This window comes from Carassius auratus, chromosome 18, assembly GCF_003368295.1.
Source record: "Carassius auratus strain Wakin chromosome 18, ASM336829v1, whole genome shotgun sequence".
NCBI lineage: Eukaryota > Metazoa > Chordata > Actinopteri > Cypriniformes > Cyprinidae > Carassius > Carassius auratus.
The window spans coordinates 19,247,074-19,270,745 of record NC_039260.1 but is presented as its reverse complement, the minus strand read 5'-3'; the positions used below and the strand labels follow the sequence as shown (position 1 = coordinate 19,270,745).

The window sequence follows — 23,672 nt, the reverse complement described above, 5'->3', positions numbered from 1 at the left end:
TGGTTATAAGTAAAGCCTAGCTATTAAAAAATAAATAAATAAAAAAGAAAGACCCATCTTGTCTAAGCTTCCTGTTTCAATAGAAAATATTGCAAGTAAAAATACTTATCAAGTGAGGTTTTAAAGCAATTTCTTGTTGAAGCACAGTCGTGTGCGACCGGTCTTGATTTATGGATAGTACATTAGGGGTTTTTAAATGAGAGGGCGATTCCTTGTCTGCCTCTCTCATCAGTCCTTCTCAAATGTGTATGTATGTCAGATCTCTTCTGTCCTGAGCCAAAAGCCCATTTCACAGAATGACTCATCACTTCTGTCATTCTCTCTATTAACCTGTGAATGATACATCTGCTCTAACCCCTTTTAGCCGCTACATCCTGCCTTAAGTACCTCATATAGTTCAACAGAGACATTTATACACAGCTTCTGCTCTTATCTTCCACATTAAATCTCTCTCACTCTCTCCTTCTCATCTTCTTATCTTTTCCCATTCAGTTTCTCATTCTCACAATAACTGTCTGATAAATAAATACACAATTTCTATTTGTTTCTCTATTTGTACCACTCTAATTTATTTGGTATCTATCTATCTATATAATAAATTTGTGTGTGTGTGTGTGTGTGTGTGTGTGTGTGTGTGTGTGTGTGTGTGCAACAAAAAATAAAATAATTAATCGATCAGTTAATCCTTTTTTATTTTTTATTTCAATTTTCATAAAAATAAAAATGTAAATGTAGGATCACATTGGGGCTAATTTTGTCACCAGAAGTATTGGTAATTACTAGAGGTCGACCGATGTATCGGTTTTGCCGATAAATCGGCACCGATAGTTGATTACTGGAAGAATCGGTTATCTGCAAAAATCCATGCAGATAGTTTTCCAGGATGCGTCCATTGCTGGAGTGACTGAGAAGGTTCTGTTCTCATTATACAGTGTGAGAGCGGCCTCTAGTGGTTGAAATCCCTGACAGCACGTTCTGTTTGTTTAGACACGTGATGTTGCACGCTGAACAGAGCGAGAAACTTCAGACCCGGATTTAATTACAGACAGAAAATTCTGCACTGCCTTCCATTAAATTACATTATATTCGATATATAGAATCGTTGTTAATGTACATAATGAATTATATATATATATATAGAGAGAGAGAGAGAGAGAGAGAGAGAGCATTTTAATTTAAACGTTTGTCTTTCTGTGGCTCTAATAAAGTCTGTATGCTTCATTTATAGAGCTACAATATACATTGCTCTTTCTGTTTGCTCGGTTTTTTAAACACTGAACTTCAAACTCATCTATGCATCATTGTTCATTCTTGAAGTAAACTTTGTCCGTTTGGTGAATAAATAAACTGTTTTAGACTGCTCCTTGAGTTAAACGTGACACGTCCAGAGTGTGTGTGATACCGGTGAGTTCTCCTAGACTCAGTGCTTCTCTTTTATTTTGATTATATAATCACTTGAGCGTTCAAGAATAGAAGCAGTTAAAGTGTGAGTATACATTGTGATGGTATAAATGTAGGGCCCTGTGTTTTTCACAATGCGGAATACGTGGACGGAATCGCGTAATCCATTCATAAAAACAGATTTCAGAGTTTAACGCGTGTGACGCTTGCGGTGATTTCAACGTCTGTTTTCTCACTAAATGAGGATGAAAACACATGAAGAACATCTCCAGAACTGTTCTGAGAGTCATCTGAGCATCTGACTGTTTGATTTGAGCAAAAGCATTATATCACATGCACAAAATTGTAAAGATATTCAAGGCAACCTGTCAAAATAAAAGTCTGGGGTTTTGAAGTCTATTTTTCAGTAGAATGTACATAGCCTACTACTACTACTAAAATTATTTCTTTATTTATTAAGGAATAATCACACAACATCTCTTCCATGTTTTAATTTTAATATAATTAGACATGCTTAAAGGGGGGGTGAAATGCTCGTTTTCACTCAATATCCTGTTAATCTTGAGTACCTATAGAGTAGTACTGCATCCTTCATAACTCCAAAAAGTCTTTAGTTTTATTATATTCATAAGAGAAAGATAGTCTGTACCGACTGGCTGGAGGCGTGACGTGTGGGCGGAGCTAAAGAATCACGAGCGCCAGTAGGCTTTTGCGTTGAGAGCATGTGGAAGCTGTGACATTACCGTGAGGGAAAAACCATCATCCAAAACAAACCATGGCTTACAGTCAGATTCAGCCGTTTATTTATGATCCAGAATCAGATCCCGAGGCTGAAACTGAACGAGAGCAGCAGCAGCAACGACTCGCTCCGAGCGGTGCTCGAACCCAGGTCTCCGGCATGGGAGGCAGACGCACTAACAAGGAGGCAGAGATATTTTAAGCAGTTTTACTCACCGCCTGCGGTTCCAACACACGATCGTGACCCTTTTTCGTTGGGATAGCCTCATCCTTAAGAAATAAACGATACGCAAATCCGTCGTCAAACTGGGCCTTGTTTGTGAAACAAGCATATTCGAAATGCAGGGAACAAACAAAAACACTTGCATAACTCCGTTGATGCTCTGTAAAAATAAACTCCATCCACTGGTCCCTTAATGCTGTTTTTTTTTTGGTAATCTGTGCAGGGTTGTCTTGCCCTGGCAACCAAAAACACACTCCTTTTGTGACATTTCGCGATGCTCTCGCTCTGATCAGTGAATGCCTGTTGTGCTCTCACTCAGTGCTCTGCTATACGGGAGCGCGCGCTCTTCCGGCAGACGTGCACTTAGGACCCATATTCCGCTACACAGAGCCATACTCGAAAAAAAACTTTCCGAAACTTGTGACAAACTGGAAGAAGTATTTTGGGAACAAAAATACTCCTTCAAACGTACAACTTAATTTTTGAAACTTTGTCCATGTTTAGCATGGGAATCCAACTCTTTAACAGTGTAAAAAACTCAGTATGCATGAAATAGCATTTCATCCCCCCTTTAAACAGAATTTGGTAACAATAAAAAAATATGGTGAGGAAAAAAAAAAAGATTTCATAGGGCCCTAATAAAGTAATTTTTGTTAAACTTTTATTAAATTGGTGTGAAAATGTATAAGTTTCATGATTTTAATTAATTAGACTTGCTTTATGATTAATAAACTTTTATTTAACTAGTCAAAATGAGTGGAGAAAAATTTTAATGGAAAAAACTGAATCCATAAAATTAAATAACGGAATATGGAAATAAATAAAATGGAATTTAGCAGATTCCATATGAAATTTTTACTGATTTCATAGGGCACTACTAGAGTGTGGTAATTTCAACATTTACTATTACTATTACTGTTATTATTATTATTATTACTGCTACTTTTATTATTACTACTACTATTAGTATGTTTCAGTAGTTTTTTTATTTGTTATTATTATTATTTTTTTATGAGCACTATTTTAGTTTATGTTCAGTATCCATTTTAAAAGCTATTGGTTAATTAATCGATATCGGCCAGTGTGGTCCAACCTAGCTATCGGTATCATTTAATAAATCAGTCATAATGGTTAATATTGCCATGTTTAAGGAACTTTTTAATTGACCATTAAGGTCCCTAAAGACAGTTTCATTAAAAAGGTTTCACGATCATTCCCTATTTTTAAAGTTGGTGTGTTTGGTTCATTTCTGTGAATCAGATCACATTGTCTATTTCATTGACTAGATTTGTTTACATTGTTGTGCTAAAGCATGTGTGGCTTTTTCTATGTATTAAAATCATATAATATGTAGGTAAATATCACTTTTATCTATTTTTACATTTTTCATTTATTTAATTTTTTTTTATATTACATTTAATAAATCCTCTTTATCCGCCCTAACAGTGAGTGTGTTGTGTGCATGTCTGGCATCAGTGGTGTTCTTGGGAGTCTTGCGTTCAGCTGTCCATAGCTGCTAAAAGCCAAGAAGCGTAAATGGACACAAAGAGAGAGGACAAGCTGCAGGTATCTGGAGCGATGGTTTAATAATTGCGTTTATAGAGTTGGCAAGCTGAACTTGACCAAGTGTCCAAGCTCAAACGTAAAAAGATAAAGTCCATCCAGGTAGAGACAGCAGCTGTCCCTCATCCGCAGACACCGTTCTGAGCAATCACAAGCTGCCATTTTGTTACAGTAAGAGAAAGAGGGTAGTGCCGTCCTTGCCGGTTTTATATTGAAGCACTAAACGCAATGGTCTTGGTATTCAAACTCAAGAACACTTCGTTCACTAATGTAATTTTGTTATTATATGTTGAGATGGGGTCAAGGTATTGGCTGGTCAGCATGTACACGTACATGACGACAACAAAAAAAACCATAAAAGGAGTTCATAAGTTGAGCACTATGTTCCAGGGTTTTATTTTTGTGTAAATTACAGCTTTAACATTCAGAGTTGAGGGAATGATAGATGGATAACTTCATTAAAGTCTATTTCCAAACATCCATTGGTTGAACTTTTTCACTCTTCTTGAATGTATTGTGAATTTGGTGTATGTGCAAGTTAGAATCAAGGTTATCTGTTCACATTCACATCTGATTACTGCTGTGTCTTTCCTCTTCCTTTTTTTTTTTTTTTAATTCCAAGTAGCTTGTATTACACTAATTGTTGGCCCAATTGTAGGTCCCTCTGGTGTAACCTTTGAGTTAAGTACTTAGCTCAAGGACTTAGAAGGGATTGTGGGAATTAAAGTAATTTCCAGGTCACAGGTTGCCCTATTTGGGATTGAACTACCTTCAGTGCAGCGGTTGACCCTTGGGTCAGGGTTTCGTTTGTGAGCCCCTACTGGTAGAAGCCTTAACTACACCATCTAACAGCAAAACACATCTTTCTCCACTGACAGCCAATTATTGATATAATTGCCATATTCTGACACATTTAATTGTAAATATTGCATTGTTTACCAGTTCCCTTTTTTAAGGGACTTCCCTTTTTTGAACTTAGGACTGCATTATATATCCTATATTGACATAAAATAATATCAGAATGTGGGTTAGTGTGATTTTCAAATCCAATTTATTTAAATATGTTTTAGCAGTTTCACATGTAGTACACAATACATTGCTTCAGGGTATCTATGTTGTTATTTATTCATCCCCACAGCCCCTAACTTATTCTATGTTATGCATTGTCATTATATCATTATCCTGCTGCTCCAGACTGATTATTCACATGGTATTTTCAGCGGATTATCTTGAATGACAAGTAGTGTAAAAGTATGTAGCCTGAAATATACTGAATTTTCATTTTATTTTAAACACCTGAAGCCTATCAGCAGCACCTAAAAGCCTGCTAAAGTGCTCTGTTTGTTGTGGATAAATGATTGTACATGGATATTTCTTACCTTTTTGGTTACCAAAAGTGGAGGAAGGTCTTTTTTACTTGTTCCATAATGATTTAAATTCAAAGAATAAAGTCCATTGTTCATGCTGCATTCTTATTAAATGCTGAATCATTTATATAAGTAGCTGTGGCAACAAATCAATGCTAACAGTATTTACTTAACTGCAGTTCTATTGACCCTCGTGAATCAAGTTATTATTATAAGTCTGAACTTTAACCAGCAAATGCAAACGGATTAATAACTCTATTTTTCTTCTCCAGCTCAATCCTTCAAAGAGTTTTCCCAGTTGCTGAGCACCATGGAAGAGGAGAGAAGGCGGCTGGTAAGTCTTTTTTTTTTTTTTTTTTGTTCCGATACCACAGCAGTACAACATTGTTTACCACGCCATCATTGCTTTCTTGGCTAGGTACTGTACCATTGAAATTCCAATGCCATTAAACCTAAGACAAAGCACCAGGATTTGCGTTGTTTTAGACAAATACTACAGCAATACCATGATTTTTTTCTCTCTCTCTCTCTAGTAAACATACTTTATTCAGAATATGTACTACCATGGTATTCTTGTAAGTACTTTGGATGGCCATGATACATGAATTTGGTAATTATGCAGTACCGTATTATCAGTAATGATAATAAATACATTAAATATGAAGAATTTGTAAGTAAAAGCCACTTGATATTTTGTTAGAATTCAAAGCAAACAAAATTCCACAATTGTAACTTAAGTATTCAAATAGATTTTGAGGCCACTGCATATCAACATACCATACCATGATCATCTGATTATTAGGTACTGCACTATGGTACCACGATGCTTTTTAGGGGACTATCCCTAACAAAAAAGCACTGTTGTTGTGCCTTGCTAATATTGAGGTTTGAGGAAAGTATTGTGGTTGTTGTTTTCGTTTTCAAATTAGCAGCCCATAAAATCCTCAAGATTAGCTGAGCTGATAATGAGAAAGCAAGTAAACAAACAAAGCCTGTTTTTTCCCCTCTGATTGGTAAAACAGCAAGACGGAGCAAGAATGAATCGCTCAGATAAATAATGTTTAATCACCCTGTTGGGGTTTATTTTGTGGTAATGACCAGTTAACTGTGCGTTATCTTTCTTTGACAGCTACTTTACCAAATAAAAAATGCTATTTTAAGTAAAAACAGGTCAGTACGGGAAATCAAACAGTCAGTTATACAGTTGGTCATTATACAAGAGGGATTAAACAGAATGAAGTGGCCCTAGAGCTGTGTAATTTTAATCAGCGTACTAAAGTAGACAAGAACACTTTGAAGATTACTGTCACGTTTTTTTAAGAAAAACACTATTTCAGTCTTTCTACTTCAGAATTTCACCTTCAGTTCATTGTGCTACTTCCTATTTATTTGTAATTATTTGATTAATTTACTGTACTAGCAATTTCTGAGTGCAAATTGTTCTTGCAACAGTTTTTCAGTGTAGATCATGGCAAGGATCATGGTAAAACCAGCCACAAACCATAACCACGTGGCACGCTAGACTTGGTCGAACATTGTGTATGGCTTCTGTGGGAGTGTGTGTGTCTCAGAGCAGAAGAGACGGTACGGTAAACATGTTTGACGTGTGTGGTCACTCGTCACGATTTTCAGTGACATCCGGCGGATATCATGTACAGTTCCAGTAATATGATGTACATTTCTGGGAATATGAACTCTTACGCAGTAGATTGACACCAAAGGTTCAGTAGTTTGCATGAAGTCATCGGTGTGGGCAGCCCTAGGGCCTTCTTCTCTTTGCGTCATTATTGTCCTTCCTGTTAAATCAAATGTTAAAACAGCAAACGCTTCCAGCAATATGCAGCCTCATTTAGACAAATGTCCTTAAAACCTGCCCACAAAGACGTGAGAATAATCCAAAATGCTTAATAGCTCACTTAAATGGTGCTTTAATGATGTGTGTGATTATCACACAGTTACCAGCTGCTCATTTAAACCTTTAAACTACCTAACTAAATGGCAAGAATAATACATCAGGGATGCATGCAGTCTGTAGCAACATTTGGTTTCAGACAAATACAAAATCAGGCCATACGTTTTTTTTAATTAGTCAAACCTTTCATTATATATTTTCTTACCTGTGGCATATCGCTAGCGATTCTGGAGCCATTGTACAGATTTGCTATGTAGAGTCTCAGTCGGGCCCCCGCTAGCCTAGCCTAGCACAAAGACTGGATGTAAATGGATACTGTTAGCATAGTAATCCCAAATAAGTGACAAAATAATGCAAACATTTTCCTATTTACATGTTGTGATCTTTATAGTCACAGCGTGTACAAATAACAAGGCTATATGAGACAGAGACCATTTTTAATCGTATAAATACTGGGAACTATATTCTCACTAGGCGTAGGAGCACAGCTAACCTTACTTGGGCGGAGTGGATACTTGGGCGGAGTGATTAGCGCAGCACACGAGACGCCCTGTTGATGGTTCCGTAAACAAAACAAGTGACTAACTAGACGTGACTCGTGATCATGGCTGACTTTGAGGAATTGTCAGAGTCAGAGGAATTTTACTGTGTATCAAACCAAGATCCAGAACCATATAGTTTTGAGCCAGAATACACAGACGAGGAGTTACAAACTTTGGAAGCTGTAAGACAAGATGTCAAAGGGAGAATCAGAACGAACACAGACTGGTGCTGTAAATGTGGAACAAGCCAACCTATGCCGACAGAAACCGAATGCCTTTGTTGTAATGAATGGGACCGGGAATTGCCATCAATGTCAAGGCTTGATGGCAATCAAAATATTTGCGTCACTACCACGGAAGATTTCTCTGCCCTAATACACCCGGCAGTTGTCTTTTTTTTCCCATTGTGACAAGATCAACTGGAAGAAACGCCCCATGCCGAGTGAACATTATGGTCATCTGTCCACCAAGTAAGTGATTTTGATCATGAGCAGTGTTTTCATGACAACACAATAATAACAATAAGAGGATACACGGAGCCCCATTCACGTAATAGTGTCACTACTAAGGTTATATTACATTAGCATGGCACTGTTACAGTATGGCTAATGTTAGTCATCTCAAAACATAACGGAACACTTACCGCAGCAACAGGTGATCCAATTTGTCCTGTCTTTATTATCGATATGATGGCTGTATACTTTAGCACACGTTTCATGGTCCGTGAGGCAACTTGCATTTTTTCCAAAATAGTCGTCTACAGTAAAATGTTCAGAGCAAACGAAATACATTGTGATGGTGTTTACAGGTGTGTTTGGATCTATTTCCAGAGCAAGTAGCCATTGATTCATCAGGTCAGCGTTTTGGGTTGGAATTCTATGAAACATCATAGTATTACCTGGTCTCTCCTGTTTATTGTCGCAGCTATTTACAATACAGCAAACACCCATGATTGTACACTATAAATTTACTATCTAGTAATTGCTGACTCTATTACTCCAACTCTGAGCGAACACTCTTCTCCTCACCATGGTGCGTCTCGTGTGCTGCGCTAATCACTCCGCCCAAGTAGCCACTCCGCCCAAGTAACGTTAGCTGTGCTCCTAAGCCTGGTGAGAATATAGTTCCCAGTATTTATACGATTGAAAATGGTCTCTGTCTCATATAGCCTTGTTATTTGTACACGCTGTGACTATACAGATCACAACATGTAAATAGGAAAATGTTTGCATTATTTTGTCACTTATTGGCATTACTATGCTTACAGTATCCATTTACATCCAGTCTTTGTGCTAAGCTAGGCTAACGGTGGGTGCGTCAAATAACACTTACAGAACGCACAGAAATGAAAAAGGTATGTATGGACTTATCTAACTCTGGGGGATACTGTGAATAAGCTAAAGTCCCAAAAAGTCGGAGTGTTCCTTTAAAGGGGTCATATGATGCTGTTAAAAATAAACATTTTTGGTGTATTTGGTGTAATGAAATGGATTTATGCATTTAAGGTTAAAAAAACACATTCTTTTTCACATACTGTACATTATTGTTTCTCTTCTATGCCCCGCCTTCTGAATACAGAAACCCGTTATTAAACTGGCCCCGGGGCTAAATTATGAAAGACTGTAGTATCAGTAAGATCTGATGCTATCGGTTCTGCTTTCGGTACTGAAGGGAAAAAAAATAATGTACTATGTATTTTTGCTTAATAATCTTATTGTGCTCATTTTATCTCACCAAACATTTCTAATGTGCGATCATATTAAGACATATTTGTCTGTGAGATCTGCGAGATCTCTCATGCACGCCGCGGAAGCTGTCTGTCAGTCACACACACAAAACAAGAACGAGCGCGGTGCACACACACGCATAAGGGGCCGTTCACATATCACGTCTTTTGCACGCTCAAGTTCATTATTTCAAATGTAGGCGCGCGGTATGCGCGCTCATAATGAAAGTGACGTGGTTGCGACGCGCACACAGTACGACAAGCTCGTTTTTTCCAAGCGCGTCCGCACTGCATCGAGTTAAAAACATCTCAACTTTTCAGAATGCCGCAAGCACACCGCGGGTCATGTAGCTTCCTCACCTTTTCCGTAACAGCATTGAAAGCTCAGCCAAGATGAAGGAACCGCTGATAATAGCTGTATGTGTATTTTAAATAAATTTAGTAGCAGAGCTACTAAGCAGTTTTTAGTGCTGCAAATCCATTTATCCATTGCTGAAATTTCCGCATCTTCATGGAGAGAGCAGGTCATAGTTGCTTAGCAACGGCAGACTCCTCAGGAGCACAAGTGCCTGAAGGCTTTGGGGAAATCAGAAAGCGGCATGCCTAGCGTTTTCCACGTGTTTTTAGACGTGATATGTGAACGGCCCCTTACAGTATGAAAACTCCGGCTTAATACAAAGAGTGATTATGGCGGAGACAGCAAAACGTTCCAAAGTGTGGTTATACTAGTTGATGCAGACAACGCTGGTTGTCATAAGTGTAACAAAATTTTTGCATCTAAGGGGCGGAAACACAAGCAATCTGTCAAAGCATCTTTCAAAAGTGCATTATGTGCAGACAGAGAAATGCAAAGTTTTCAACTGCCTAACACAACACAAAGTACCGATAAGAATACCGTTAAAGTACCGGACCGTTAAGCAGTATCGGTAAGAGTAGTAATACCGTTAAAACCTTAACGATACCCATCCCTAGTGAGCTGTGGCCTTGAGTGAGCTTGAATGAACAGAGGCAGGCAGGCTTGAGAACAGCATGGCCGGCGGATTCTATGCAGGACTGGCCAGCAGGCTTGCGGCAACCATATGTGATGACCCCGGGCTGGACTCCACTTTGTCCACGGTGAAAGCCGATCCGGCAATCAGCAGTGCAAAGTTGATGTATTTTCTCAGCGACTAGCATGGATCAGCTCCAAGCATCATATATAAAGAATTTTACAAAAAATATGAGAATTTGAGAATTTATTCTTTGCAACTTTACAGATCTTCTTTATCCATGCAGCTAAAATGGTTCATTACTTACTGTCAATAGTATATTGATGTAGGAAGCACAGCTCAGACAGAAATCACTTTCAAACCAAGCAGCTTTCTGAGTGCAGCCTATCCACATAACCTGCTAGAAATCTTGAAACATTGCAAAATCTGCATGAGGAAATCTTTTGTCCTCAAGTGAAATTCCCAATCACATGAATTCCAATTGAAATGACAGAGTAAAACTGAGTTTGGAACAAAAAAAGTTGATTTTGTCTACTGGGAATTGATTGGATCATTGAATTGTGATTTGCTAATTGGAATGATCTTATGTGAAAAGTTTCTGGAGTTTTTAAAAATTTCAATCATGTTGCCCAGCCCGGTGCCCACATCACCAGAGAAGAGATGTTGTTATGAGGGGGAAGGAAAGGCAATCCCAGAATACATCAGGATGAAAAATGTCCTTGGAGATTATAATTTTACTTTCTTTCAGTGCCAATGTAAACTCTGATAATAGCGCAATCCAATTTAAAATGGACTATTTAGAGCTAACTAGAATATTGTGTTGTTAGCTTGGCAACATGCTAACATCAAGCTTTGATATCAGTTCTAATCTGATGTTAGATAACAGTTAGGATGTTGCCTTGGTAGACAGCATGGAAGCTCACTATGGCTTGTGTGTGTTTGTAAGTGATCCCAACTGGGAGCATTAATATTTGGTTCCTGTGAAATGTTTGAAATCAGAAGATAAAGGAAGTTTGATAAAATGACTAATGGTTTGTTTTCGTGACCTATGTTGTTGTTTTTCCAGAAGTGCTTCTCTGTCTCGAATGACGCCCCAAGGTTCATTCGTATACTGCAACCCCTGCTCTCTGATCTCCATATATGTGGGAAAAAGCAAAGTCTGTATCATTTCAGACAGTGAGTAATAGGGTGAATATCATAAAAAAGGACCTTTAAAATATACATTTTATTACTTTAATCCTAAATGCATAACTTATGGATTTATGGCTGGAATAAACTCATTAGTGTGGTCCCATACATTCAGACACATTAGTTTTATTGAGAACAAAACACTTTTAAGGATAGCAGCCTCAGTGGATTTGATTTCATTTTCCTCTCCTTCATCTTAAACGTCTAATCTCCTTTTAGCAGTTTTTGCGCATAGTTTGCTCCAAAGACACTCTTTGCAAAGAAGAAACTCAGAAGATTTAGTCTGGGAGTTAGGCCGAAGGACAGAAAATATCTCAAATGAGATATCTTTATTATCTCTATCCCAGACAGCAGTGAGGTTAAATGGAGATCAAATGGTGAGGTTTAAAGGTACAGTCACACAAAAGCATATGAAATGATTTCGGACCCTGCAAAAACAAATATGCGCTGCAGGATATGTTTTGAAGTTTGTATACTTAATATTGAATATATATTTTAGATTTCTTGTTTAAACATCTATTATAATCTTATTTTGCACTAAAAAAATAGCGAGTTGCTGCCTAGGTTGAGCATTGCAAATCTTTTTGAGGTTACATTTCAGCTAGGCTGCTAATGTTGAAGGCAGCTGTACGTAGGCGTAGACAGCCAGGCTAGGGTTGAAACGGAGCCATTATCTTTGTTTACATTGCGCGGCTCACTGCTCCTGTCCATTCTTTGTTTTCACCGATTGACTTTGCTCACCGCTTAATAAGACATCCCGTAATCCAGGGCCAGTCGTGGTTAATGAGAAACCACATGGAATGTAACTAGAAGACAATGAAACTTTCCACTTTATTCAGTTTATTCACATTCTTTTTTGTGTTGTCTGCAGCTTGGTGTTTCATCACCTTGGCCTGCAAGACAGCCTTTTTAATAGGACGCAATGGCTGCTGTGCGCTTTTTAGAGGATATTTTTGTGATTTAAAGCTCAACCTGGAAGGAAAGGAGATTTCAAGCGCTCTCATTTCTCCATCTAGCAACACCTTTTGTCATAAATTTTTGAACAGAGGAATATGAGCAATGGAGGAAGGAGATTTTCCAAATATTTTCCATGGTAGAGTTGCTAGTGTGCTCTTGATCTCCTGAGCCCAATCAGTCATGGAACAGAGAGCGCTCCGCTCTCAGACTGAATCCTAGTCAGCCGTATATACATGAAAACGGCAGTTCTCATCAGTCGAATGTTATTGATGTCAGGCCCTTGTGATGCTGTCAGTAATGCTGACCTACTGACATATGCCAATTAGAAATTAATTGTGATCTGTCCATGTCTTCATTAGTATTTCCATCTTGTGGAGAACAAAATGCTTAATGCCATTTCAGATTTTAAGCTGTCAGTCTTCAATTCAACAAATCCTATCTTTATCAAAGGTCTGCAACTCTGACATGCACAAATACATAAAGACAGCTCTCTAAGCACACAATCATCACTGCCCGAAGTATAATCATTATTTACATTGAATTAGGGGCCAGAAAATCCATAAGGCCCCAAAAAACTCCAAGTGAAACCAATGAAGTGTTATGTAATTTCAAACTAAATCTGGCCAAATCATAGTTTGTTACAGTGGTTCAGAACAGCTCACCAGCTTTACCCTCTTTTGACCTCTCTTTTTCACCTCTGCACCATACATACAATAGGAAAGTGCATCTCCGTAATTGAGGCCAAAGTGAAAGCTAGTGTTAGAGGCCTTTTTTAAAGAAAACAAGCAGTTAGAAAATTAATCGAGAGTTCAAGTGTTAGAGGGTCAAGTCAACAAATATATAAAATAGAATCAGAATAGAGTGCTAGAGTTAGAATGGAATGAAGGTTCAGTGGAACTAATGACCATAATTAGCTAACAATGCTTTTGGGAAACGCACACCCCAGAACAGCATAGCAGCGGCAGTATCTAGCAAAATTTAATCAACCACCCAGGTGCCAGATACATAAACAGCTTAGACTAGTCTAAAAAATGTAGTCGTCTTTTTTATTATTCAATACTGGTTGTAACTTTTTTAATTCAGTTAGAAAAAGGTAGATTTGTCTAATTTGAATCTGAAAAGTAAAACTGATTACCTCCTGACTAACAGCTAGTAGGACAAACTAGTTTTTAAGACACAGTCTTAACATAATGGCTATGTTTATGCAGCTGGCCCCTGAAACCCTTAGAAACCACCTGCCAGTGCCATATCAACCACCTACAAACATTTTAATAACCACCTAGACCAAACTAGCAATGTCTTAACAACCACCCAAGAGTGTGCTTCCCAAAAGCAGCTATGGCCGCAAGTTCCTTCATCACCAACAGAGTTCAATAGAACTTGCAACCATATCTAATGAAGCTTTTAGGGAACTTCCTTGAAACCACCTTACAACATCATGGCAGCCACCCAGAACATTCTATAGCACGATAATCTACGGTGAGCTCTGGAGTTCCACCTTCTTTGACGTGTACATCTTTTGAGGTTAATTTCATCATTCAGTTCATCGAGGTCAGACACGAGTAAAAAACATAAGTACACTGGAGTGCCGAAACTAACAAAAAGGAACATTGCAATGGTCTTTTGTAACCATCCAGAACACCCTCGCAACTGTCCAGCTAGAAAACCCTATCATACAAAAAAGCATGCATGCACTCACATCCCACCAAAACATCATAGCAACCCCATATCAACATGCCTAACCGTTTAGAACAATTTGGCAAATGCATAGTAACACCCTGGCAACCACTAGCACTGTTGTATCACTGTAACACCACTCCCAAATTATTTTACAACATGATATGAATAAAATCTAGAATGAACGGATGGTTGAAGGAATTCACAAATAAACTCAAAGCAAACCCAACATTCCAGATCACATTTCCTTGGCGGAGTTGCAAGCGTGTGCTTTCACGGACGAGAACTTGAAACAAAATCCTCAGCCCACCAACCCCCCACGTCCCCTAGTCACATCTGGAGTCAATCAACAACCCAAAATAGAAAAGACACCGAACGATAAGAAGCTGCTTTCGCTCAATGCCTCACAGATACATGTGCATCAAATTAGTGTCACTTTCTGTTTTAGTAGTTTATTAACAGAAATATATATATTTGGTGCCAGTACGAATTCAAGGCCGTTTTTTGGAATGGTGAAGTTGGGTTATTGGTGCTAGACCAGCATGAAGGTTTTATTGCCGTCATGATGGTTTGCTTGGCTCAAAGCCACAGAAAAAATCGGTATCCATGTGTGTGTGTGTGTGTGTGTGTGTGTGTGTGTGTGTGCGTCAGCCACCCAAGTGTGTTATTGTGGAGCACAGACTTATCAAATTCCACCGTTTTAAAGAGAAGTCTGGTTTAATTCCCCCCGGTGTGAGACAGCAAGCCTTCTCAGCAGAAAGAGAGATGGAAAGCCTGTGTGTGTGAAAGAGAGAGAAAGCGTTTTGTGCTCTGCATGGTTGGAGATTGTTCAAGGCCGCTGAGTTCTGATGGCATTCAGAGGCCAGGGGCCTGATGTTGTGGTGCTATTTTAAAGGTGATCATCTCCTTTAGGGAAATCCTCTTGATGCCGTTCCAGAACAAATCTGTCCTCGGAGCCGATAATGTTGTGAAAGCAGTGAAATTCGGTTCCCTTTTTTTTGTCAGTCTAGCCAGGTGTGGTTATCTTCAGCCTGCACCCTGTTTAGTAATTTCCTCACTTGCTTGACACTGTTCCTCTTAGCTTGTTTTGTGTTTTAGACGGCTCAAAGCACGCTTTTACATCCTGTCTTACATTAAGGCTATTAGGAAGACAAGCCCTCAGTTGTGTTCATTCATGTAATCTTGAGTTTATGCTTACATTCTGCCCTAAACCACTCACAGCTTATTACACTCTCATATTAAGCTTCAATTTGACGCGATTTGCATTCAAAGGCACTCTTTTCATGAGCTTAGGTTTGACGTGCAGCTATATGGAAGTTCATCTGAGTTCCAGTGAGTGCAGCCAAGTGCTAAAACTGAGCTGGAGTAAATCTGATGAAAAGGTGCCATATTTCAATTCATGATCTAAAGAAAATAAAGAGTATTTTTAGTAACATCTATCTATCTGTCTGTCTATCTTTCTATCTATCTATTAGGATCTTATTTTCATCAAGTGCATTAACTGAATCTCAACTTTTGAATCGGCATGTTTTTGTATCTTACGCAGACTGAGGCTGCTTTTATTTTATAAATACAGTAAGCAATATTGTGAAATATTATGACAATTGAAAATTATTTTTTCGTTTTTAATATCTAAAATATTTTTTTTTAAATGTAATATATTTCTGAAATTGTAAAGCTGGATTTTCACCATCATTATTCCAGTCTTCAATGTCACATCATCCTTCAGAAATAATTATTATATGCTGATTTGTCACTCAAAAAACAGTTCTTATTATTATTGATGTTGAAAACTGTTTTTTGCTGCTAATGTTTGTAATATTATTGTGCTTCTATAAAACTATATATATATTATTGTAAGATTCATATTTTAAATAAATGCTGTTCTTTTTTACTTTCTAATCATCAAATAAAAATAGTTTGGTTAAAATATTAAAAAATAGAAATCAGTTACTTAAAATTCTAATAATAGTTCACAGTCTTACTGTTTTTACTGTATTTTTGATTAAATAAATGCAGGTTTGTTAGCAAAAAAAAAAAAAAAAAAAAAAAAAAAAACATTAAAAAAATCAACCAGTAAAATTCCAGGTAAGTGCTATTCGAATTTCATGCAAACCATGACCTGGTTTAGGCTAGATTCGGTGAGTTGTCCAGTCTCCTAGTGCTCTTGTTGTCCTCACTGTGATTGCGTTGTGAAGACAGAGAGGGTAGACAGAGAGAAAAGCAGTGATTGTTTCCAAGGTTTACAGAGTTTGTTAATGGGACTCAAGTGGGCATTTATGCTGAGACACATGGACTGTACTCTACTGTGACTCCCGGACCCGAGACGATATCACTGCCCCAACACTAGAACCAGACAGCAGTGAGGTTTATTTGAGTTTACTGTAACTAAGACAAATGTGTCTGAAGAAGAAAAGACACCACATGCCTCTCACAGCTAAATAAAATAAACGGCGAGAACACAGCTTTATGGGTGAAGTCTTTACACTTTTTTTGCATATTAGAATGATTTCTAAAGGATTATGTGACACTGAAGACTGGAGTAATGATGCTGAAAATTTCTATATATCAGGATTTCTATTTTAAAACCTATTGGACTAGAAAACATCTTTTAAAATAGTTTTTACTGTATTTTTGATTAAATTAATGCAACCTTGGCGAGCACAAGAATCTTCTTAGAACATGAAAAAATCATAATTATTCCAAACTTTTTTAGTTAACCAGTTTTACCTAACACAGTCTGCCATATTTCCTAGAATAAGTAAAAGCTCCATCAGGAATTGAGTGCAATGTTGAAAAGTGCTTTATCCCCCTTTGACCAAAGTGAAGCGAACAGCCACAGTTCTCTATTTTAACATCTGCCTGTTTTGGGCAAACAGGTCATTCTTCGCCTTACACCGCTACCAATGAGAAGTTTGGATGCATCTTGCATTACCTTAAATGAGCGTTTAACCAGCGTGTGAAAGATGTGAGGGTTTGTTCAAGGAAGCTGGAAGGCTGTATCAACACGGGTCGGTGAGATTTGTGTCTCGCTGAGAGCGCGCATAGCATAAGTACAACTAAACTGATGTCTTAATTCAGAAAATGTTGTCTTGAAATATCAATACAAGTTCATCATAGAAATTAGATGTACCTTGCTGGTGAAATGCCTTACGGGTAACACTGTAGAGCTGAAATGGATCTATTCTTCTTTTTTAGGTTTATCGGTGGCATGCGTGCCGTGAAATCTGTTGAACGAACGGCATCATAATGAATTCAGCAGACATTCGGTTTTCAGCTCAAAGCACATTTTTGCAGTCTACCTCACTGACGCCAATTAGAGTCGCATATAGATCACTGCCGACTGTTCTCAGATGCCCGCGATGCTTTTGTTCCTCGCAGGCATTTGCTTTGATCTCTTATGAAAAGTTTTTATGAGTAACTTGAAAGAGTTGATGAGTCTGTTATCATATGATTAAGTAAATGTTGTGTTTGCTAACAACAACATATATTTCTCAGCGTTTTATATTTTTTTTCGGTAGCACTTTATTTTACAGTCCTGTTCCTCATGTACATACTATGTACTTATTATAGTAATTACAATAACTATGTAATAACTAGGTACTAACCCTGAACCTACCCCTAAACCTAAACCTACCCCATGTAGTTACCTTGTGTTACCAGAACTTTCTTAGATAAATACACTGTAAGTACACTATAAGTACATGTTAGTACATGTACTGTAAAATAAAGTTCAACCATTTTTTCTTTTCTTTTTTTTGAACATACATTTATTTTAACCATACTACTCACAATAATATGACATAAAGCCATATAGTATCTATATTTATTCAGAGACACACTGGTTTCCTTTAGATTATTTTGTGTGTGTGTGTGTGTGTGTGCGCGCGCTTTTCCCATCATCCTACATTCTAATCTTTTAGCATTGTATTTAGGCCTCGGGCATGACGTCTCTTGGGGTGTTAAACAGTTCCAAGGAGCAAAATGTAAAATCAATTCACTCCAGCTTTTTGCATGTATGTTTTCCACAAACTTGCCGCATGATAAAGCAATTGGTTTTCGGATTTAAGCCTTTTTTGATGTCCCTGGTGTGTCTCCGGTGACATGTTATCCCTACAGGTGAGACTTCAAAGGATGGCCATTCCAGATAAGGATGATTACGGCAGCTCATCCCGAAAATTAATTCCAAAGGTCAAGTGTCCTGAGAACTGCCTCCACATCCACAGAGGAAGAAACTGCAATGAAAACCTTCACTGTTGATATCAAGTCATTCAGATTCAGATTAGTCACAGTGTCTGAGCACTGCAGCGCAGGATGTTTTGCTCTACAGCCAGGGAAGTTAAAATGGTATGAAATCAGCCGTGAGGACTTTCCACTCCAAACGGCTAATGAAGTGCAGCCAAGGTGTCAATTCAACTCATGCTTTAAAATCATATAGATCGGATCCCTTTCAGCTCTAAGGGAAGATACACATGTACATGGACCTGTTTGTGCCTTACGGATTGTTCAGAGTTTCGAATACACATGCTTTATTCATTGGTCATAAAATAATAATCAAGGAATGAGCTGGAAATTGGAGTATTTATTGAGTTACTTTCCAGTTAGCCGCATTTAGCATTTATCGCCTCCACTAGCCGTAGGGATGATGCTCGCATCGCGGTTCCTCTCTCGTGTCGGAATATTAATCTAACCAGTAATTCCTTTGATAAAGTTACGCTTTCAAAATTCTCCATTCAAGGCTCAGGGGGGCCGTTTTTGAATACCAATGAAGCAGTGCTCCCGAAATTGAAACAAAACAAAGGACTGAAATGAGAAACTGATAGAAAGCCGTGCAGGGTTTGCGGCTAATCACAGAGCGCTCGGATGTAGATGAGGTGTGTGTGCCTTTGTCAGGCAAAGGTGAGGGTGACCGTGTGTTTCAGGGGCTTTTAGAGACAATGAAAACAATTCTTTTTGATTTATGGGCTGAGAGAGACGCTCTCCAGAGAGGGTGGAGGAGAAAGGTCTCTCTAAAATTAGACCAGGTATTATGTCCTGTGTTATAGCTTTATCACACACCCTCACGGCACGGAATAACTCTGTTAATCAAAGCGAGGCGTCATGTCACACCGCCACCTCAGGTCTGCTCCACATACGCAGATGTGCATCCTGACCTGGAATGTTGGCATGTTTTGGGCAAGGAGGTTTAAAATACTTGAAGAGAGATATATCTGTTAGCATTCCGGTTCATCTCAATGGCAGTTGCAGCGTTCTGCAGAAATGTACTTGAAGGAGAATTGTGTGAGTGGTATTTAATTAGCATTAAAAAGACATATATCATATCCCTGGTTTGAAACCTTGGGGTTCACATTGACAGCAGACTGGACAAACCACACTGAAACACTTCATCTATTTAAAAAAGGGCCAGAGCAATGAAATCTCAGGTTTTTTCTGAGGTGTGTGTAGCTGCACGTGTTCTTTCAGTCGGTTGATGTGACTGTCTTGTTCTACACTGTAGTGAGCTGGGGCTCTGGGAGTAATGCTGGAGATGTACAAGCTCATCAAGAAAGCAGACTTTTTCACTGGAGAGGAACAGAAGCATCTGGAGGTTGTAGAGGAGAGGAGAATGATGTCCTGGCTGCTGGACAGCATCATGGACAGCACTCTCCACCCCCTCCACGACAGCCCTGTAGGAATGAACAGCATGCTCAGAAGTAGGCTGATTCAGCTGGGCAACAAAGAGCACTACAGGAAACCAATCATAGACATAATTCATCAACCGTGTGCAGAGGCACCGTTGACCTTTAAAGAATTAGGATCCTCCTCTCAGTTGTTCTTGGGCACCACATGAAACATCTTAAAATGCATGCATGCAGTTTAAGGTTCTGTACACTTAAAGCTGCTTCTGGCTTTCAGAAATGTTCTGCTTATGACACATGCACAATTGATGCCTTTTGTGAGACCTGTGTAAACTGTGTCAGGGAATGTTTATTTTAGTTTAGGTTACCTTAAGCATTATCTGTATTTATTATACAGCTGCCTAGCAAACACCTAGAACACCCTAGGATCTCCTGCTATCTTTGTCAGTGTGCTGAGAGGAGCTTTCAGAGCGCATGATATAGAGATCTAGAGACATTTTTCAGATTTTAAATGCATGCCTACTGTATCTGTGGATGTAAAACTTCGCTTGATGAGGGCCATATTTCTCTCGGCTCTGACAACGTTGGTGTGTTTCATGGCCTGTTTAAAACAAAAAGCCATTTGCGCCGATTCACAGTGTTCATATTATTGCTAATTTTCCTCATTTTAATAGCCGTGGAGTGTACAGCACTGCGGCGGTGCGCTCTGGAGTTCTCATTAAATGAATACTGATGAATGAAGTCTTACCACACTAATCATTACTGCTCTCCCGAAGTGTTGGTGTGAATGTTCTCACAAGCAGAAATGTAAACTCGCACCACAAATTTGCTCATAATAGTGAGCTTGTTAAAACTCTCAGCTTTTGGCGTTAATGTTTCATGTGCCTTCTAACTTTAAGTCAAGCTGTGAACTTCACAGAAGTTAATATAGTTTAATGACGACTGTTTTCTTATGAAATACGTTCTGTGCTTTACTGTTTGCAGATACAGAATGCTGATGATGTTCTGATCACACCCTTGGAGAGATTCCGGAAAGAGCAGATCGGAGCAGCCAAGGTAAGTCATCCCATATCACTTTAGACAATAACCAAAAATACACTGGTATTTGGTCTAGGTACCAACGAGGCTAAAATATGCGTGTGTGTGTGTGTGTGTGTGTGTGTTTGCGTTTGCGTTTAGACAGGACAAATCTTGTTTGTAATATCTTCTGCTAAAATCTGCTACTGGGTTATTTATGATTTAAATTATTCTTTATAAGGTTTCTGCTGTAGCATGTTTTGAAGGATATAAATAATACCTGAAGACAGTATGTTTTATGAATGTATAACACCTAAAAAGTACCTTAAAGCGCATGTTTGCCCTGCCATTTATTATTTTAAGTATCAGAATACCAAGTAAATATGGCAACAATTTATTATGTAGGTGTACATAAAAAACTCTTTTACTACTGTGTATACAGTATATGACTTAAATGATTCCTTATAATGTGTTCACTGTTAGCATGATTTGATGCATATATTAAATACCTGATGATGGTAATGTTTTATGAATGTTGTTAGCTATTCATACAACCAAAAAAGGAGTTTAGTTCAACAATATACTTTTGGCTAGTACTGTGTTATTATGTGAAGTAACAATTATTCATTTCTTTGGCAGTGTATATATTGAGAGATATGGAATACCATCATTATACCATGGCATGCTCACTGTACTTCACAAAAGTGGTATGAAAGGTATTGAGGCTATTGTGTAGGCCATCAGGTCACTTCCAGTTTTGGCATCTGGCAAAATAACTGACTGTAGCATTGTTTGTTGAAGAAACAAATATGTGAACTTAGCATGTTTCCTAAATATCTGCAAATATGCTATGGTATTTTTATGGTATAGTTCAGTCAAAATCATTTTAATACAATGCCTTTAAAATAGTGATTAAGCAAGATATGTTGTGTTTTAATGCATGAATGAACCATCATCTTAAAAGAACATTTTTATTGTATGTTTGAATGCAGGTACTGTGTGGTACTGCAAATCACTATGGTGGTACCACAGTAAAATCATATTAAAAAAAATACTTTGATATGCGCCTAGACACAAAGATACTTTAAAGATACTACGCTGCACGGCAAACATGGTAATTGATTTGCATTTTTTAGTTAGTAGTATGAAGGAAACTCTCGTAATGGCTAAACATTGATAAAATATTATTATCTTCAGACATTTAATAATAATACATTCAAACCATGCTAACAGCAAACACCTCTTAAGGATTATTTATATTTATACTTATCATAAGCAACATAGTGGCAGATTTTGGTGGAGCATTGTCCAAACAAAACTCGTCCACAGTCTAAACACAAACAGGTCTCCTAACACACACACACACACACACACACACACACACTTGGCTGCATCGCTGTAAGATAAACCCATTATACATTCAAATAAGCAACATCAAAATGTCCAGCAGTTTGAGCCCCTTGGGGTCTGAAAGCTCACACACACATATTCAATCACACATATGTACAACTACACTCAGTCCGAAATAAATATATACCTATACACTCGAACACACATGCTGAGTGTCTTCCTTAGGGCCAGTGTTAGGTTCAGCCATCTGTACATAACCCAAGCCCCCTGATTTATATTCCTACCTCAAAGCCACTTTTGATTTATTTTGCATGAAAAGGGTTTGTGCGTGTGGCTCGTGCTTTGTGTGAGGTTCACTTGCAGGACCAGAGGATCAGTATTCTCTCTGCTTTCGAGCGAATGGGTCGACACAATGCAAGCAGAGGCGGATTCTCGTAAATTGAGATCAACCACTGTGGTGTTGTGAAGCTCTCTCTTGCTTTTCAGTACAAAACATTTCAATAAAACCTTGTATTTAAAGGTTATGCTGTAGTTTACCCCAAAAATAACAATTCTGGCATTTTTTTTTTTCCTCCCCACATTATTTTATTTTCTTCTATGGAAAACCAAATGAAACATTTAGTAGAATATTGATTCTCTTCCAGAAAATAGGCTTCATTTGTGTAGTAAGTAGAATGTGTATATCCTATATACATTCTAAAATTGTTGTTTGTACATAATTAGGGAAGGAATAAAAAAAATAAAAAATATTTGCCCATGTTCCATGAATTCACATTGTTCACTGCAAATGTTCAGTTTTATATATGCAAATAATACTTTGTGCCAGGATTAATATCACATAAAGTCAAACACTTCCGACTGTGATGCTGCAACTTTGATTCTACAGTAGTGCAAATGAGATTTGAGAGCTAATGAGAAAATCCCATCTCTCACACACACACACAAAGCTGTTTTCAGAATATCTACATATATGCATGATTTTATATATGCCTTTTTATTGTACTGTTGTAAATCTCACTCTGTTTTTTTTTTTTAAACTAAACAACATTCACCTCAACCTCTCTCTGCAGAAAGTGCACTTATCACAGTCATCACCCAAGTCTCTTCTATCACTTTTTATCTCCTTTTCAGCCACTTGCTTTTAATAGCTTATACCTTCCTCCTCTATTATAAACACACTAGCTGTGGAGTCAGGAGCCTTACTAAAGGATTATGGGAATGTGGAGGATCGGCCGGCTGCCAGACCTCCGTCTTGCTCAAATTTAGTGTTCAGGGGGTGGTTGGGAGGTATAGACGCCCTTATTAGGGAATTGCAGCCTTGCTGCAGCTCCAGCTGGTTAACGGGAGTGAGGTCAGTGGCCAATAAAAGGGGCCGCTCAAGCCCAAAGCCCGAACAATTTATTT

The 23,672-nt window shown here is 38.2% G+C and overlaps 1 protein-coding gene across 1 annotated transcript in view; it reads left to right on the top strand.

The window, feature by feature from the left end:
- Positions 1-23,672, top strand: part of LOC113118616 (rho GTPase-activating protein 42-like) — a 110,328-nt gene that overhangs the window by 44,933 nt on the left and 41,723 nt on the right. Inside the window, exons 3-4 of the mRNA XM_026287921.1 lie at positions 5,565-5,626; positions 20,886-20,957. Of these exons, the coding sequence (XP_026143706.1) occupies positions 5,565-5,626; positions 20,886-20,957 (134 nt within the window). The remainder of the gene's footprint in view (positions 1-5,564; positions 5,627-20,885; positions 20,958-23,672) is intronic.